This window comes from Hippocampus bargibanti, linkage group LG02 (assembly GCF_051943395.1).
Source record: "Hippocampus bargibanti isolate YZ-2025 linkage group LG02, ASM5194339v1, whole genome shotgun sequence".
Classification (NCBI taxonomy): domain Eukaryota; kingdom Metazoa; phylum Chordata; class Actinopteri; order Syngnathiformes; family Syngnathidae; genus Hippocampus; species Hippocampus bargibanti.
This window is the reverse complement of record NC_142735.1, coordinates 30037486-30057797: the sequence shown is the minus strand read 5'-3', so window position 1 is coordinate 30057797 and position 20312 is coordinate 30037486. Positions and strand designations below refer to the sequence as shown.

General features: G+C 43.7%; 1 protein-coding gene across 2 annotated transcripts; it reads left to right on the top strand.

Moving 5' to 3' along the window:
• Positions 1-498: 498 nt before the first annotated feature.
• On the top strand, positions 499-19840 carry sf1 (splicing factor 1). Of its 2 annotated transcripts, XM_088990839.1 has the most exons (14): positions 499-617; positions 1889-2316; positions 6661-6921; positions 7704-7835; positions 10623-10698; positions 13041-13193; positions 14384-14473; positions 14560-14743; positions 14823-14938; positions 16018-16125; positions 16200-16395; positions 16459-16681; positions 18340-18504; positions 18608-19840. In XM_088990839.1, the coding sequence occupies exons 2-14, from the start codon at positions 1911-1913 to the stop codon at positions 18937-18939; spliced, it is 2442 nt and encodes an 813-aa protein (XP_088846965.1). In that variant the 5' UTR covers positions 499-617; positions 1889-1910; the 3' UTR covers positions 18940-19840. The 2 variants fall into 2 exon arrangements, with proteins under 2 accessions (XP_088846965.1, XP_088846966.1); XM_088990840.1 differs by lacking the exons at positions 6661-6921; positions 7704-7835; positions 10623-10698; ... (7 more) ...; positions 18340-18504; positions 18608-19840 and adding an exon at positions 4652-6040 and having other exon boundaries at positions 500-617.
• Positions 19841-20312: the final 472 nt, after the last annotated feature.

The following is a 20312-nucleotide window of genomic DNA, read 5'->3' as shown; positions in this document are numbered from 1 at the left end:
TTTCTAATTTCACCATCAACACGGATCAACACGAAGTTTTCAGACCAAACAAAGTACCCAAAATGCATTGTATGTCGCTTTCTCGGTCAGGGGCGTCCAAACGTGACGTCACATGGGGATCGTCATCAACTCGAAAACAAGACTTCGTGAATATTCAGCGCAAGTCTTAGAACGTAAACTCTCGCTATATGCTGTGGAATCTTTGTAAAATACGCTCAGTCGAAGTCATTTGAAGTGATTTTATAAATTATGGACATAACTTGTTCAGAGTATTTCCGGCCCAAACACTCCCTCCAAATGCTCCTGGCCCGGCCCCTCTGTCAAATTTTAGAACCCAATGTGGCCCGCGAGTCAAAAAGTTTGCCCACCCCTGGGTTGGCCAGTGAAATGTGGAGACCGCGATGATGAATGCGGGACACGATGTATTTCCGTAACTAAGGTCACACTGTTGGTGGTGCTAATGCAACACCAGATTGAATTTCCACCCCGCCAGTGAACACCACAGAAGAAGAGAGGTCACGTGTCCAAAGTACTTTGAGCCCAACCCCTCAGTGTTAGCTTTAGCCCGTCGCCATTTTCCAGTGTGACGACAGTGAACGCAGACTCATTTTCTGAAGGTAGGCCGCCGGAACACAATCGTAAGAAAAAAAACAAGAATCTAATTACATTGGGCGGGTTAAAAACATTGAAAATTGAAGAATAATTTCCCCTGTTTTCATGTCCATTATTTAACCGTCCCAGTGACCTGAATTACGGCTCGATTGAGATCTCGACGTTCCACTGCGCGTGTGAAACATTACACGCGTTCACAAGTATTGGACTGCCTTTGAAATGCTAAAATGTTGCCCGTGTTACCGATTCCATATTTTTCCGTCGATTCAATCTTGAATCGCGATTGAATCTCATTTCCCCCCATTACGTCGCTTCAAAAAGGTAGGCCGCCATTTGCGAGTGCCGCTGCTAAGGCGGCTACGGCGAAAGCTAACGCGTCTGTTCAAGGCCAGCCATGGTAACGGTTTTTTTTTATTTTTAACCGTTATCATTTTTACTGTTAGATGACGTGGATTTAACGGATTGGATTCAAGTGAGGGTTCTCGGGACGCCAAGTTCATTTCGCGAAGCTGCCGTCGTCTGCGCATGAGGTTCGTCCATGTTGCGCAGACGTCCACATTGTTTGCGCGACGCTAAACACAAAAGAACTACTGCACTTGCTACTCACTCGTAGCGTTGTAGATCTTTTCAGGTTTTTTTTGTTGGGGGTGGGGTGGGGGTGTGAAACCGTTAAAGTATATCCAAGTAAAGGTATATGTATATATTTTTTAAAAATGTCTGTATATAGCCTCTAGCGGACAGGTGTTAAAGTCAAGGGCTTGGGGGCCAAATCTCCCCTGTCACATAATTTTATTCGGTCCGTGAAAGCAAATTAAGCATGTCAATTTCCACGATGCTTGCTAAAGTTCAAACCAAAATTTCAATTTGTCATATGTAAACTACAGTAACAGTCATTATTCTTGACTTCTGATTTGAAAATTAGTCATTCATTAATTTGCTGGGCCCTCTGTATTTAATATGCAGAGAGGTTGAAACTTTCTAATGGCTTCCACAAATTTGTAACGGTCCTCCAGAGGAAATCGTAACTACAACGTGGCCCGTGGCAAAAATTGACTTCGACATCACTGCTCTAGCCGTTGAGTCAGTTATGTTCCTAGAAAGATGTCTTCCTTCCAATCTTTATTCAAGTATAATGGATGACGGATGAGTCCTCTGTAACAAAAAGGCACACACAATATACACATAGCTATCTAGTTCGCTCCGCGATGAACAGAATCCATTATACTACAATGAAGTAGTTCGGTCTGATCATTTGCAATGTTCCCACCCTTTTCAGGAGTGAAGTGTAAACAGTCACAATGGTGAAAATATTCGTGGGGAACCTTTCGCCCGAGACAACATCAGACGAACTGAGGTCACTCTTCTCTCAGTATGGCAAGATCGCCGAATGTTCCATTCTGAAGAGTTTCGGCTTCGTCCACATGGACAGCAAAGCGGAGGCGGAGGAAGCCATCCGCAACCTCCACCAGTATCAGTTGAACGGCCAGGCCATGAATGTGGAGCTGAGCCGCGGCAAAACAAGAGGATCCACCAAGCTCCACGTGGGAAACATCGCCTGCACCAACCAAGAGCTGAGGGCCAAATTTGAAGAGTACGGCGTGGTGGTGGAGTGCGACATAGTTAAAAACTATGCCTTCGTTCACATGGAGCGCATGGAGGATGCCCTGGAGGCCATTAATCAGTTAGACAACACAGCTTTCAAAGGTGACCTCTTGGGCTGGGCTTTTATTGGGAAATGTCTTATCTGATGTAACTGTTTTGTTGTGAGGAAAAAAAGGTAAGTCGAATATACATCAGGTGAGTGAAACGCCGGGTGTCAACAGCGCCGTAGGACTGGGTGATTAATTGGTTGCTGTTACAAAACCAAAAGCACTGGTGGCAAAAAAAAAGATTCCTGCCAAGAAATAGAAATAGCCATCTCTACCTTGTCTGTATGACCAAAGCTTGATAGAAGGCGGTGATTATTTCATGCTGTTAAATTCTTGAACATTTCAAAATTAATTCATGCCAAAGGCCATGTTTACATACATATTCTGGGGGAATAAATCTATTCTGGCCAAAGCTGATGCAAGTTAGTTTAACAAATCCCAGAACGGGAAAAAAGCCAAAATGTCTTTTTTTTTTCTTCAAACACTGAAGAAAAGCTTCCAATTGGATTCTTTGATCAGTGGGAAATTTGACATTTTCTTTTCAGGCCGTATCGCCCAATCCTACTGCAAAGCTCCTGTTCTAAAGCTGGTATCCGTAATATTGCCTTATCTGTCCGGTCCCACCTCTACTAGCCACCGGTGGCTGAATACTGAATGTAAAATTTGTCTTTGCTTTACTATTCAACTCCTCATACCGGAATGAGCGTGGCGGGCCGCGTTGCTTTTGGCATGTTGTGCGCAGTCTGCGTGCACCCCCGAAAAGAAATCGGGTATGGTGATAACAAGGTGAATTTTTGCACAAACGCAACTATCTTGAGCTGCATCGGTAGCAGCGTGAAACAGTAACACGAGACTAGGTTGTGCGACTGGTTTTTAGGAGGGGCCAGCCATCAGCGACATGTTCCGTTTTTGCAATTTGAGATGCGCGCGAGCTGCATCGCGTGCATCAAAGGAACGGCTAATCAGAACAACTTCAGATTTGAATAAAAAATATATCTATATATATACACAGGTAACATCCGAATTACGAAGGGTTCCGTTCCGACATAACGGTCGTATGTCAAAATCCATTCAAAATGGCCGACGCAAGGTTTATACGACAGGATAGTATACGATGTCAATCTGTTGTATTAAAGCAACGTTTTCTATTGAATCCTATTATATAATCAAACTTTATAAATTGTATATCTTTAGTCTCATTATCATTTTATATTTGGCATTTTTGATTTTTATTACTGTATACCTGTGCCTGTAATATATACTGTAGAATTTAAAAAAAGGTCTGGCAGTAAGTACGGGACGTCGTAAGTCGCTCCAGTCGTAAGTCGAATGTTACCTGTATGTGTGTGTGTATATATATATATATATATATATATATATATATATATATATATATATATATATATATATCACTTCTTATCCAAGCAACTTCGTCAGCAAACTAAAGTCTTACTGGTAGTTTAGGCCCTAACGTCCGACACCTTCAAAGAAGTACAGATGACGGCTGAAGAAACCTTTTCATCGACTTTCTAACTATACATTTTGATGTTCTAAATTTAATTAAAAAATCTAAAATGGCCACAGTCAACAAAAGAACAATTCTGTTGAACTGTTAGAAAAAGTGACGTTACCTGAATATTCAATTTGCTTGGCCAAAACTAACATGCGGATCATACGTCTGAAGATGGAGGTCACTGATTCGCTGTGGCGACCCCTTGAAGGCCTGAATATTCAATTTAAATTTTTAACATTAATTTAATTTTGATATGGCTTGCTGAAATTCATCATTTATTGAAATTAATTGCTGTAATATGTAAAGAACATCCGCTAAGGTTGGCCCCCCTTAAAAACTTTTAACACGCTAAATTTGGCCCTTTTTGCAACAAGTTTGGACATGTATACCTTTTGGCTTTACAGCAAAGTGCGGAGAAACTCTCTAAAATATCCACACGGCTTAATTGCTGCCCTTTTTGTCTTTATATTGTGGTAACGTGGCTGCGGCGGGCAGAAAATCCCCCCCCCCCCCCATACAGTCTTGTGGTTCAGTTGCGATTTTTGCCGTGCGACTTATAAACGATCATTGACGTGAAGGTGTTTCCTAATTTTTTTCTGGGGGGTCTTGCGGTGAGTCGAAGAGGACATGCAGTGGGTGTTCGCGGTTGCATCGTCGGCTCGTATGTCCCAATAGTCGCGTCACGCGGTGTGCGATGGGTCCGACTTTGGAAAGTTACGGATTTCAGCTTTCATGTTGTGTTGCTGTGTTGTGATGTTCAAATCTTTATTTTTGTTTATTTTTCGGGCCATAATTTTAGGAGTAGCCAAGCGGGGGATGTACTTTTTCTTTCATACTGATTGCAAACAAGTCCTTATTGAGTTTTTCCTTTTCCAAGGCAAACTGATGAGCGTGAAGCTTTCGACTAGCCGCCTCCGTACTGCGCCGGGAATGGGAGACCGATCGGGTTGTTATCGTTGCGGGCAGGAAGGCCACTGGTCCAAAGAATGCCCGCTAGATCAAAACGGCTACCTCAGAAACGGCTCAGAGCCAAACTCTGATGGATTCGATGCCTCGAGGTTTGACGGGCGTGCTCAGAACCGGGCGTATCAAGCGGGCTTCAGCGGCGCGGAAGTGGAATATGCCGGTCACAGCGGGAACGCCACGCCGTTCAGACCCGGTCCGGGCTTCGAGAATGCGGCCCGTTTCGGGCCGCACCCAGCTTACGGCGTGTCCGGTGCCGGGGCTGCGTACCAGGCCGACGGCTCGTACTATGGCGCCGTGCCCGGCTACCCGATGCGCCGTTCACCTTACGAGGAGCGAGATCCGTACGGAATGGTGGACTACTACGGGAAGTACAGGGCCAATATGTACGCCGCCGGTTATTATGAGGAACAGCGCGCCGTGGCCACGCCTGCTGCCGCCGCCGCCGCCGCCACGGCTGTCCGTGCGCCGCCGTCTAGCGTCGACGCATATCAGGTCCCTCAGGTCACCGCTGCAGCGGTCCCCCCGTTCGTGCAACGGGACCGGAGTCCCATTCGGAGAGCCGCCGCCGAGGGTGAAGGATACACGTATCCCGGTTCGCAGATCCCCACCGTGGCCACAACTGCCAATAAGTACTACCTCTAACAAGCCGCGGGACTGCGTTTGTCTCACGCGGACAAACACGACCGCCGTTGGTGGGCTAGCTTAGCCGTTTAGCATGCGGCCTCTGGTATTACTGAATGAGATCCAGTTGCTCATGTGTCATGACAAAAAAATAAATACATTCGTGTCCAAATTTGCTAGGTTGTGAATACATTCACGTTTCTCCACTCCATTTGGAAAGTAACACCGTTCTTTAAGAGTTCAGTTAGTGTAATGTGCATCATGCAAAGATTTTCATTAGAATTTTTTTGTTTCTTTTTAGCCAAGTCTTTCTCAAATGTCTATTGCTTTTTAGAGTAGTTTTGGGAATTAATTAATTAATTCTGATTAATTGATTAATTCCAAATCGAGGCAATGGTAGAACATGTAAATAATTTGCTTTAATTGCCTACTCTTTAGTTGAGACTAGCTCATCAAAACCAGGCCGACCCATTTGTTCTATCTAGTGGGGGATGCCGCCATTTTTTCCCATGCAGTACAATAGAAATGTCTGGGTTGTAGTAAAGAAACAATCATAAATTGTGATATTGCATTGCTGTTAACACCCACGCTCTATTTCTTTCCTCTCATCAAATTATGATTCATTATATGGACCGCTTGATGTCTTTGTTGTCGCCTCCTAAATAAACAATTAAGTCAACTTTTGGGTGTGTTTGAATTCCATTTTGGGGCGTAGAGGCTAATGTTACCTGTAACCATTTTATCACTCACGCCAGCAATCTGACCTTCAACCATTGGCCTTTAATTTTTGAGTTTGACGCTATTAACGGGTGTCACGTTTGACCCAAGTACTTAAAAACTCGTAGTTGTGAAAACTATATTACATTTTCTCGCAAGGCACGTTCAACAAAGTCATTTTTCCTATTCGTAGACTAAAATGTCACTGTTGTATTCTGGGCAGAAGCCCACACGAGATTTTAATGTGCAATTGTCACTGGCATGGGGGGAAAACTTGAATTGAAAATGTCATTCTGAAAACGATTAACTGTTTGTATATTGTACATGCAATCGTGAGTGTACTGTACCTGCGATCGTGCCGAGTGGACGAGGTTGCCGGGTGTCTTCACTCCTTGTGATGTCACGTGGGAGGCGTCGGCCAATCGGCGAGCGTCTTACTGGCGCGACAATCTTTTGTGGTTTTTGAGCGCGGCGCCATTTTGATGACTCGGAAGCGGCGCGCGAAACTAGAGATCGCGAGGCGGTCACCAGCCCCTTCTCGGCACCTTCGGGGCCTACACTAACCAACTTGTTTTTCGACAGCGGGTGGACGGGACCAGGGCAAAATGGCCACGGGGGCAAACGCAACTCCGCTGGGAAAGTTGCACCCCAGCATCGGCGCCAAACGTGGCTTCGACGCAGGGCCGGGCTCCGACAACGGAATGATGCCCACCGCCCCCTTCCCAGCCATACAAGGATTCCAATCTCCCATGGCTTCTCCGGCTTTTGTGCAGACGCACCAGTTTAGCGCCCCGGGTGGGTTTTCGCCCCAGCCGGGCCAACAACAGCCGCTCGGCGGACAAGGTAAGGCTACGTACGTCTCGGCTTCTCGCTTCCTCGCAGCTAATGAACGTGCCCGCTCGCGTGGCTGGTTAGCGTGGGGGCACGAGTTCCACGCGGCTTCGGACCAAAACAACATGACAATAGTTTGGTTTGTCGCACTTAATAGTATTCGTTTGCCTCGACACAAAACGAAAGTTCCCAACAGTTGCGTTGTGACCCATCAAGTTAGCCTCCCCGTTGAAATGAAACGAAATTCACTCCCAATGCATATAAAGCGCCGTCATTTTTTAAAATGAAATCAATATGTTTTGTATGTAGTAAGTACAAATTCCCTTGGCCAACACTTCGCGCAAAATAAAAAGCATAAAACAGAACGTCACGAATTGCAATTGTATTACTGAGTAATTTACGTTTGGTTAACGACGGCGTTGTGGAGTCTCCACTCCACGATTCAGCATTCGAGGACTTACCCCAAACACATTATTGTTTACGGGAACAGTTAAATCAACCAATTTCTTTTCTTGATGTCTTTATAATACACGTCAGCTATCTGATTGCCCTGATATTAAAAATCAGCCAGAACCGTATTGTATGTAACTGCTCTCAATCCCAAATCTTGTGGATTTGTGCTCATGCATTTACAATATGATTATTAGGGTTACTGCTTCATTATTTTGTAATTGTATTAAATATATCTGTCATCCTTTGTCATACCGACTTGACGTTTTGTTGATGTTTGCACGGTGAAATAACATTGTGATTTTTTTTAGTATTGAATCGAGCCCAATTTTGCTCCTCTATAGATTTCAGCCAGAAGAAACAAAGAAAGAAGAGCCGATGGAGTAGCGAGACGCCCGATCAGAAAACCGTTATCCCGGGTATGCCCACCGTGATCCCGCCTGGTCTGACCCGGGACCAAGAGAGAGCCTACATAGGTAATTTTTTCAGCAATATTTTACAATTTTCTCATGTCACACGTCGGCCGGTCCTGGACACTTGGTTTCGATGTCGAAGGTTCCTTTTTTTACATTTCATTTGGTTTGTATCTCATATCTGCTATTTGCATAAGGAGGATTTAATTTTTATTCCATTTTTTTGACTAAACAACCTCAAGTTAATTGTTAACAATGGTCATCATTGAGTGGTGTTTTCCCTGCCCGCAAACCCGCATCCCGTTGGGCTGCCGTCAGCAAGTTGTCGTGTCTCTTAATGATGAAACACCACCGCTTGCTGATATCTGTCCATAAACTGCAGGTCACACGTCACCATCTTGCCTGCCCCGCCCTCTGTCCCTACCCGACAACACACCGATTTTGTATCTGCATGGGAGCTCATAATGTCTTTCCTTAACATGCAAACGTTTTGCTTTGTGTATATTTTTTAATTTGTATTTTGATTTAATTGGTGGTGGGGGGGGCGGAAGCGGGGGGTTGACGTACGTGCAATGCTGCTTCAATGGCGAAACCCATCGGGCAATTTCCAACTTACAAAGCAAAAATCACGGCAACTCATCGAAAATGATTGTTTGGGTCACAAGCTCACTCAGTACACACACATAAACACACCAGTTTCCTCTATAACTGACATTGTGAGCGATGTCCAGTCCGTTGGTCATGTTTGTGCGCCGCTGTATGCTCACTTTTATGTCGTCACACCCTTTTTTTGTCTATTCACCAATACGATATGGGCAAACGTCCACGTCCTTTTATTTTCATTTCTGGTAACATTCAAGCAGATGACAAAATTGCTGCGTTTGAATGCTGAGCTCGTGGCTCAGATATTGACCTTTGGAGGAGCTATTTTTACAAAATAAAGCATCGGGTATTAATGTGACAGGCCCCTTGCATCTGTTTGATACTTGGAACAAAATTGGAAAGCAAAAATTTTATCATGACTTTTGGGGGCACCCTGTGCACGGTGGATGCTGCAATGGATGCAATGCGAGCTAATTGGCGCTAATGATATCAAAACAATATGATTTTATTTTTAATTAGAGGTGCACTGATTCAATAAAGTATTACCCCGTTACCTCTTTTAAATTTGACACTGCCAGGAAGTATGGGGGGGTGAATGACAATTGTCTTTGACTGTAAAGCACAGGTGTCATCGTCAAGGTTCGGGGGCCAAATCTGGCCCGCCGTGTCATTTTATTCGGCCAGCGAAAGCAAATTGAAATTTCATGATACTTGCTGACGACCGAACAAACATTTTAAATCATTGTATGTAAACCACAATAACAGTCTTTTTTTAGTTCAGATTTGAGACGTAGTTATTAATTTGTTTTGCGCTCTGTATCTAATGTGGAGGGGATGAAACATCCGAATGGATTCCCCAATTTCATTACACCACCCAGAAAAGAAACCGGAAAGACAATGCGGCAAAAAAATGAGTTTGATACCCTTGCTGTAGAGTGTCCTTGAGAGTTTTTAAAGTCGCTTGTAAATAAAATGTATTGGATTGGATTTACCTTTATTTGTCTCGCAGTGGAGAAAATTACATTTCACAGCAGCAACGTTATGAAAGGAAGGGTGTTATTAATATTATGATTAATGGGGTTGTGCTCACGTCAATCGTTGCACCCCCACTCGTGCAAATGTGAGGTACGATGCAGTCATCAGGAAAATAGTTGTAGTTGTGAGCAATTTCACAGAATTTTGGCAAGATTCTGATTTTTTTTTCTCAGAATTCTAAGAAGAAACTCAGAATTAGAGCAATCCATTTTCCTTCATTGGCCCTAATCCACTTTCATACAGCCGAGCCTCGTTTCAACATACAGTCAAATGTGGGTTTTCGAGTGTCTTGGTTCTAGTCCGGTTGGGTTTTTGACCCAAAATTTTGGGTTATTTATGCCTTGTTGATGACCGCAATTTGGTTCTCGACCAAGTTGAGCACGCCTGAACGTACCACTCGATTGCCCTCCGCTTCCTTAGACGTCACTTCCTCGTGTCATTGTGACCGATGTTAGTATTGTTGAATCATTTTTTTTTTTTTTAAGGAGACATGTTTGGCTGAGATCTCCACAAATTGGACAATATCCTCGTGTAGCGTTCCATTGCGAGTCTACACATTTGTATTGTTCAATCACGATTAAAAAAACAGACATTCATTATAATGGGAAATGTTTCGTTTTTTTAACAAATCATTTTTTGAACAGGGTTCTGGAACGGACTATGGTCGAAAACCCAGCTTTTACTGAACATATCGAAATTGTATGTTGAAACAAGGTTCGACTCTAGTGTTCCAAATCATTTTGCTTCCATTGAGCTGATAAGTCAACAAAGTAAAAGTGATCAAATCATTTGGAACACGACAGCACAGTGTCATTTTTTTTGCGTTTGCTTTTGATTTGGTTTCATTCGTCAGACATCAACGCGAGTGCTTGTCTGAGAAACGATTTTTCAACAACGTATTCTTGCCATGATCTGTCGTTAGAGGATTAACCTGATTTTGTCATCATCTTACTGATGCGCATCACACTGCTAATGTTAGGACCGAGTCGGAAGTTCGGATTTGAACCCGCCCGCCCGTTTGTCTCACGTGTAATTGAAATGCCTGTTACGTTTTGTCTTTTTTATTTATTTGTTTTTTTTTTTTTTGTGAGCTAATGAATGAGAGAGACGATGCTCCCCTCCATCGGGGGCGCGTCGTCGTCTTGTTTATGGTGTTGTGATAACAGCATTTCTCCCCATCCTTGTTTTCTTTCCTAACCTGAATTCTTCCAGTCCAACTGCAGATCGAAGACCTGACACGTAAACTACGTACGGGAGACCTGGGAATCCCTGTTAACCCTGAGGACAGGTCGGGAAAAGATTAAACCCATCAACAGTAACCCTTTCTCTACCTTATTGACTTAAATTTGTTTTTTGGGGGTTTTATTTGTGGGAGGGGTGCTCATTTTCAGTACATTTCCATCTATTGTGTATAGGAGTCTCAAGATGTGCTAGATTTGACCAATCTAGTTTTTTAAAATTCTAGCTGTAGGCAAGTGGTTCATTATTTGATAATTATATAAAAAAAAACAAGAACGTTTTTTTTAATAGTGATAGCATTTAATATTATTTTATCCGTTTGTCGGAGCAAGTGTGTTGTTATGATAATAGCAAATAGCCTACATTACGCGTCTTGATTTTTTTTTTCAAACAGCTTTGTGTCCAAAAACATGCAGCAATCTTTAGTTGTATTTTTTTAATTATTATTATAATTTAACGTAACCAGAGAGAAGGAGCCTCACATCCAGCCTATGCAATCAACAACCTGTAGTTGTATTTTTTTTAATTATTATTATAATTTGTTAAAGTAACCAAAGAGAAGGAGCCTCACGTCCAGCCTATGCAATCACATTTGAGATCACATTTGATGTAGTCTGTGGTTCAAACCAAAATTGCCATTCTAAGCATTGAACAGGTTTGATACTTATGACTCTCACCCTCACGACTGTGTTCTGAATTTATTTTTTTTTTTTGGGGGGGGCCTTACAAAAGCACACAACTTGGGCCAAACAACTTTGAAAAATAACATAACAATGTGGGTTTTTAAAAAAAATTGTTTCCTGTCATTGTGATTTGAATTGTGCTGTTTTCCCCTCTTCCCGGCACAGTCTTCTGTAAAAAAAGATATAGAATTTATAGATATAGATAGAGAACAATATATCTATAGATATGTGTAAAAAAAATATATATATATATATATAAAACTTCTAAATGTATAGAACTTTATTTCCGGACTATAAATCGTATACATATATGTTGCACTGGAATACGACGCTTTATTTTATCTTATTTTTTTCTAATTGCTAGATTACAAGAGACATTTTATGTTGGAAGTTAAGTAAAAAAAGATGATTAGGTAAAAATTGTTCGCAACATTTAATTCGTCTAAATGAAAAATAAACAAATAGAAATAGCTCCAAATAAAAAATAAGTTAATCTGAAGGAATTGGCAATCTCACTCAAAATGCAATTCTTTGTCACTTCTGAATCAGTCTTTGGTAAAACACACTATTAACACACACATTACACACATAAATTCCAAGTAAAAAATGTACTGTATGTATGTATAATGTAATAGAGTGACAAAGATATTTGCCAAAGTATCAATTTTAAACTACCCTGGTGGTCCTGTGTGCGTGCGTGCACTTGCATACTGACATAATATTCTGAAAATTGCATTCCCCACTGCAATGTCGATTGGGATTCAATTAAATGTTCAACCATACCCCATTTTACAGGATAATCTTTCGGGGACATCCGCTAGTGGGGCTTTTGCCGAACTCGATTGTGTGCGGGGGGGGGGGCTCTAGAATTGTCCAATTCGAGCCGATTGTCAGTATGCGCCTGTTTATGCGCTGGAGAGTTTGGAAACACACAAGCGGCCGTTTTCTCAGCCTACCCAAAGTTTGAAATTTTGCAGCCGACGCGTCTTTTGCATCATTGTTATGGGACAATCAAGCGGAGGAGCTTCATGTCGTCACCACTGGACTGATTTTTTTTTTATTTTCATTTATTTTTCCATGGCTCCATGTGCTTTATGTCACATGATGAACAAATGTATCTCCGCCCCGGGAGATCGTATGTAGGAAAAGGTGGATATCTAATCCTAATTCCTTTCCTCTAACCCAAATTAGCCCACGTCGACCTAACCCCCCTTTTTTAAGCACAGAGCCTCCCTAACGCAGCAACGCAGGTTTTCAGCATCCAGGTGGGGAGGTACCGACCTCTTCCGCCACATCAGCACCGAGCAGCTCTCAGCGCCTCTGCTTAGAATTTTATTTTCCTCCCAACTTTTCTCTCTTTTAGGCCAACAAATCCTGTATGCAGGTGTAACTCTGGCCACGCGTTTGCTTTGTCGCCCCTTCGGGGTATTGGAGCTCTGCTAACAGTCTGTGCCGTATTCAGAAATCGCTTTCATCGGCATTGGCGGCAGAGAGCCGCATTAGAATATGATATAATTCAATTGATCATACTTTTCATGTCTTGGTATGGTCACAACATGACATTTAAGGCGAGAAAAAAAACAGTTTAGCCGTAGGGAGAATTTCTGACTAATTGCAAATCGGCCCGCTTGGTAATGAGGGGAGGGGGTGGGTTAAAATCAAGAGGCTGACCGTTTTTTTTTTTGTTGTCTCCCGTCTCTACCTGCAGGTCCCCCTCGCCGGAGCCCATCTACAACAGCGAGGGCAAGAGGCTGAACACACGCGAGTATCGCACGCGCAAGAAAATCGAGGAGGAGCGCCACGCCCTCATCACCGAAATGGTCGCCCTCAACCCAGAGTTCAAACCGCCTGCCGATTACAAGTATGTGTCCGAATGCGGTGCGGCGGGAAGTTGCTGACTTTACCACATATGCAAATGCACTTTAAAAAAATACATATGCATGACTAATATTCATACACCGTGATACCTTGGTTTACGAACCTCTTGGCTTATGAGGTTTTCGGTTTCCGAACGTTAAATTTATGAAAATTTTACCTTGGCATACGAACTATTTCTCGGGATACACACGGAGCTGCCACAATGAGTGATGTGTAGTTTGCGAACGAGCCCGTTCTCCTAACAACAAAATGGCAGCCGACTGTTTGTCCTCTATTCCCCGGCCCCAGTCTTCAGTGAAAGCCACGTGATTGGTCAAGAAGGCATCAGTGAGGAGGCAGGGGTTTAAACATTAGAGAGACAGGTAGACGACAAGAGAGAGAATGAGAAAATGGATATAAACCAGTGAAATTTGGACTTGTTTCAACTTTGATAGTTTAAAGGCAGAGTGTAGACTGCAAGGTTGAAATATCCCATCAATCAGGCTCCACAAATAGCCCCCACAAGCCATCTGTACACTTGATGCAAAAGGCTATCAACCCAGCTAAACAGAACAATTGACAAGGTACAAGGTAAAATTATCGAAGAGAAAAGGGATCATTACTCAAGATGGTGAAAGAAGATGGCTACGTTCCTCATCAAGTGTTTAATGCTGATGAAACCGGTCTCAAAGGTCAATAAAACGACTTTATTATACGGTACCGTTTATTTCTTATAATACCATAGCACATTAATTATACATAAAATAAGGTATATTTTGTGTAGCTTGAAGGCTTAGAAAAAATATTAGAAATTAGAAAATGATGTTTATAGGGACCTGGGAACGGATTATTCTCATTTTAATGGTTTTTCCATTGGGAAATACATTTTTGGGATACACACTATAGGCCTTACACACTCTGGGAACTAATTAAGTTGGTAAGCCAAGGTATCACTCTATATATATATGTGTGTGTGTGTGTGTGTGTGTGTGGGGGGGGGGGGGGGGGGTTTATTAGTCATCCTTGCTTTCATTGGCTTTTTCGTGTCATAATCGACCAATTATTTCATCTATTTCAAAATTGATATATTTGTGATTATTTGAATAGAAACCCAACTCATTTTATATTCACTATAATTTCGTTTGAGTTAGCTAACCCAATCATGTAATAAAATTCAAAATGTTTTCTGTGCAGACCCCCGGCCACCAGAGTCAATGACAAAGTGATGATTCCTCAAGACGAATACCCCGAGATCAACTTTGTCGGTCTGCTTATCGGGCCACGGTGAGTTTGAAGTTCACAGTGGGGTGGGTCTGTGCCATCTTTCCGCCATCTTATTTTGGGTCCGGGTGGGGTTTGTCAATGACCAGTGGAAACACCTTGAAGAACATCGAGAAAGAATGTTGTGCCAAAATCATGATCCGCGGCAAAGGCTCTGTGAAGGAGGGCAAGGTGGGCAGGAAGGACGGTCAGATGCTTCCCGGCGAGGATGAGCCTCTGCACGCCCTGGTCACAGCCAACACCATGGAGAACGTCAAGAAAGCCGTGGAGCAGGTGTTTACTCCAGCACCCCCGTCCGCCATTTTCAATTTTTTTCTTTCGACCGACTTTGAATCAATGTTTCTCCCTGCAGATCCGCAATATCCTGAAGCAAGGCATTGAGACGCCCGAGGACCAGAACGACCTGCGCAAGATGCAGCTGAGAGAGCTGGCCAGGCTCAATGGCACGCTGAGAGAAGACGACAACAGGTCATTACGTTCGCCTCGCTCTGCCGATCCCATACCGAATGGCGCCTTTCGACACATCCGTCTCAAAAGATGACATTGACGTGAATGATGTGATCCGAGCTCCGTTTTACCCATTTTATATCCATTTTCAACGCCACATCCAATTGAAAAGCATGACGTGGAGCGCCATTTCCGAATTTGTTCAGGTTTTAGTTTTTCTTGCGGGGGCTGCCGAGAAAGCGCCAGTCAGACCTCTGGCAATGTTTTTCCCCTTCAACGAGGCGGCCTCATTTGCCTTTTTGTCCATGTTAGCGCTTTGTTACAGCTTCTTCTGTTGTTAAAGCGCTTTTTAAATCAATATGTATGGATTGTATTTTGTACAACCACCCCCATTTCAAGCTCAGATAACTCCAGAACCAAAGAAGCTGGAAATTATCTTTTATTTCTGATCAAAGAAGAGAGTGGAGTTTCTGACGCTGTATTGAATGTTTATGTAGTCCTGAAACTAAATATTTTGTGAGTCCTACAATTTGAGTGAAAATGACAAAAAACCCTGCCGCTGGACGGGGACACATTTTTTTCACATTGTACGGCGGTCAATGCGTTAAAATGTCCCTGAGAGCTTTGAAAGGCGCTTATAAATAAAATGGGTTGCGGATCCATTCCTTGGCAGTTCGTGGGTCTTTTGTGGCTGGGAAGTAGCGCTCAAACTCTTATAAAACCAAATACCGGTGCTTGTGCATCAGCTGGGGGAATGAAGGCTCGGGCTCAGTCTCTTCCAAAATCCCTGCCAATGTTTGAAATATATCAAATACACCGCTATTCACACGCTGTCCCCACAAATGAGGATTTGTAATTATGTTGACTGCTCTAAAAAAAAAAGACTTTGCCGCCACTTATACAAATAAGCAATATTGAGCATTTAGGTACAATTTTAGTCCGAACCCATAAATCATCACAACTATCCTTGATCATTTTTTACAATTGTTTTTGTTTTCATAAGGATCTGCACATCAAAAGTTCTTCAGTACAATTTTTAGCCAATCGGCTTCCTGTTGGCCTGCGAGACCAAACAATTGATAACCCGTCGTTTCCCGTAGGATCCTTCGTCCCTGGCAGAACACAGAGCCCCGCAGCATCACCAACACCACCCTGTGTACAAAGTGCGGGGGGGCAGGCCACATCTCCTCGGACTGCAAGTACACCAGGTAAACCACCAAAGCCTTCCCGCTTTGTTGCTGACGTGTACGCTAATACGTCATCCCGTTTGCGTGGCGTCAAGTACCTTCGCGGCCCAAAGGGCGACGGGCGGCGAGCCCCCGCAATCGGCGCAGGACAAGGCTCGGATGGACAAGGAGTACCTGTCGCTCATGGCTGAGCTGGGGGAAGCCCCGCTGCCGACATCTGGCGGGGGGCCGCCCAGCCAGCAGGGTGGACCCCCACGGGCCTCAGCGCCCAGCAGTGGCCAGGCGCCTCCGGTATTTATTATTTATTTATTGGGGGGGTACTCTGTTTCGGACTAATCGCACGTCTCCCGACAGAGCCGGCCACCTTGGATGAGCTCTGCTTCCAGCGAAAACAGAAACTTCCACGCCATGCACGGAGGGGGTCATCACAACTTCCCTCCCCCCATGCCTAGCATGGGAGGCCCTCCCATGCCCCCCAACCCCAACGGCATTCCTCCCCCGTGGATGCAGCCTCCCCCTCCACCCATGGGCCAGGGCCACGGACATCACGGCCACGGACCTCACGGCCACCCCATGGGTGAGCGCAAACATGTTTGGCACCATCTTTTTGTGCGCTTTGGAACTGCTTTCAAACTAAAATCTTTTGGCGCTCTCGGTGGAAAGCTTCCTGCCATTTTGACTGGACGCTGATGACATCATCAGACTGCCATGTTGTTTTTTTTCTTTTTGAAGCTATTGTAGCCTGCCTTCCAAAGTAATGAAAAGAATTTTGAGTGTACATATTTTATTTATGAGTTTTTTTGTTACTCGTTAGCCGCAAAACTAACTCTAAAATCTCGTTACGAATTATGCTATCGCCTGCCGTTTAAAGTTGATGTTAAATGAATGACTAAAGGGGAAAAAAAATCTGCATTTAGTCTGAATATTTCTTGATTTATTTAGCTAGCTAGTGAGCTATTTGCTGTCTAGCTGGCTGGCTATCTAGCTAGCTATTGATGAACTATATAGCTATCTAGCTGGCTATCTATGGTCGAATTATGGTCGAGAACCGAGGTACCACTGTATATGGCTTTATTTATATTCTTCTGAACATATTCAAGATGCAGTACAATATGGAGTGCGCCATATATACATAAAGTGCAAAAACAACCCATCTCAAAACAAGGTCAACAATTTCCAATCGCTGATTGTGTATATTTATAAGCTTTTTAAATATTTACAGTAAAACAACACAAGTAAGGGGCTTTAAGATAAGGGGAGTCGGCTCTGATAAGCGGCTCCCTGTTTGGAGCCATCTCCAGTTGTGCGCTTCAAAGAGCCGGTTTGTTCGCAAACGACACATCACTAGCTCTTGGAATGACTTGGCGAGCAGTTACGCAGAGTGCGGCAAGAATGCCAAAACAGTATTGCGCTGATTTACTGGGGACATTTTATTGCATGTTTTGGAATTGCAAATACCCTCAAATGGATTGATGATCGATTTCAGCGAGGTACTGTTACTGGCAGAACAATCTGATGCATGTCTACTAAATAGCAGAAGATACATAATGCACATTATGACAGTGACCCAAAATTGAAACCTTTGTTTTGGTCTTCCCTGAGCTTTTGAGGTGGATTTTAAATTTTGGCAGTATGTGTCCGTGATGGATGAGGAAGCTCATATGATCACATGGAAGTAGTTTACTCTTGTTCGTTTTTTATCTTGCACTTGACAAATAATACACGTTTTAAAAAAAAATTGAAAGCAACAAACAACAAAAAGAATGAAAAAAAACTGTTGCTCGACGAGTTAATCAAAACACAAACCAAAAATAGTGTCAAAACTATCATGAAAAGCAGAATATTGTATCGCGGAGACACACACACACACACACACACACACACACACACACATTTTGAGTAAAATGAGACACAATTTTTCAATATGCTAACTTCCCTTGCTGTTTTTGTTGGCTGTGAGACTTCAAATGCATAAAAAATGCCACTTCATTCGATAAAGGATGCTTGACCTGGTCTGCTCAGATGGCGGCACGTGAACACACAGCGGCTCCCCTCCTGGCAAATTGCCGTTTTCGTGTTTATTATGTTTGTTCATGTCATGATAAGTACCTTGCATGCTGTGTCCGAGAGGACAGTAATTTCATCCGTGCTGTATGTCATGCATATTAGCATATTTGACAATAAAGCTGACTTTGACTTTTGTTTTAAAAAGTTGGATTGCTTTGTCCGTTTCAGGCATGATGCCACCCCCAATGGGCATGATGCCCCCTCCGCCGCCTCCCCCCAACAGTCAGCCGCCGCCTCCTCCATCCGGTCCTTTGCCGCCGTGGCAACAGCAGGCCCCTCCGCCGCCGCAGACGAGCAGCATGGCAACGAGCACACCGTTGCCCTGGCAACAAAGTAAGGACACCCAAAAATGGACACACTCGTTCATTGGTTCATTCATTGATTTGTTCATTCAGTCAGTGCTAACAGTCCTCCTTCCCCCCCTACCACCTCAAAGACACCCCCACCACATCCAGCCCTGGCACTGGCTCTCTCCCTCCATGGCAACAGCCTCAGCAGCCTGCAGGCTCCGCGTCTCAGCCGCCACCTCCGATGGGCGCCCCTTCCATGGTGCCACCTCCTCCGGGGGTCCAGCCACCCCTCCCGCCTGGCGCACCCCCTCCTCCGCCGCCCCCGCCTCCCGGCTCGACCAGCATGATGTATGTCCCGCCACCGCCACCTCCACCGCCGATGGATCCTTCCAACTTTGTCATGATGGGAATGGGGGTACCGGGCATGCCCCCGTTTGGCATGCCCCCGGCACCGCCGCCTCCCCCGCCCCAAAATTAACAACCTCACGTGAACAAAAGTACCCGCGTACGCATTCAATAGACTGAGGACATCGACACACACATTATAATTAACCGGGCAGGATGAAGGGAGTTTTTTTTAATAGGGGGAGGGGGTCAGGTGAGTCAGTTTAAAGTCCAACGTGTCAAATGAATACCTCCCTGATGAGGTCAATCAAAAGCATGACGCTTTGTGTTAATTGACAGACGCTCGGTGGGATACAAGTGCGGTCGCTTCGGAGCACACGTTTTGAGTTCAGTCTGGTGGTCCTTCATGTCTTGTAACAACACATTGACTGCAGATAGGATGTTAGTTGACTCTGTGTCAGTTTTAAGAGTTCTTCTCTTTTTAAAAGTTTATCAATGCAAAATTTCCGTGTGTGTGTGTAAACACTTGCTCTCAGGCCTCTGTTCTGCAGCGCTATGCAGTGTGTTTTGATTTGTCTACTGATTGAAGCACCCGATGGGTCAATTTGATGTCTTTCATGATCCATTTCAACTGTTTCATTGTGTTTGGAGTGAACGTGGCCCCCACGCCAATTTCTGTCGTTGGGTTAGAGTTCACAGAGTCATATTTTTGTAATAAAAAAAGTGATCTGTTATAGTTTTTTTTGGAGCATTTGTTTGCATGTTTCTCAGTTGTGACATTTGAGTTTGAACAAGGGGGAACATTCATCCTCTACATCCTTCTGAACTATTTAAATGCTGCGACTTGTTCTTTTTGTTTCTGCGACACCATCCTGCCCTAAAACGAAGCTTTATAATTCTTGTTTTTTCTGTGAGGCCAAACAAACCAAGAAATTGATATTTCAAGATTTGTTGCATCCTGTTCCTGTTGTTACATGACTCGCTAGATTGAATTTGCTTGATTAATTAGAAATAAACTGATTCTTTGGAAGGAATCGTGTCTCAATAAGATTTTTGTCAAACAGGAAGTCAAGTAAAAAAATAAATCAACCCTTGCTGACACAATTTCAAGTGACAACTTTTCAACACACGATCATCCTCAGCCCAGTTGATTTTTTTTGGAGAAGCCATTAAAATGTTTCATCCCCTCCACATATTTCATCGAGCACACAAGCAAGTCATGAATAACTAGCTTTCCAATTTGAAGTCCAAAATGATGACAGTTATTGTGGTTTACATGGGACAATTTGAAATATTGGTTCAGACTTCAGCAAGAATCATCGCGTTTGACATTCTTTCGAGGGCCCAATCAAATGATGTGGTGGGCCAGATTTGGCCCCTGGGCCTTGACTCTTCGTGTCTCTTGGTTTTTTGCTAATTAAATATTTATCAGGACCCTGTGTTTAGACTAGTAAGGGGGCATAAAACATTGTAAAGTAAATTTTCTAATGACTTTTTGGGGAAGGC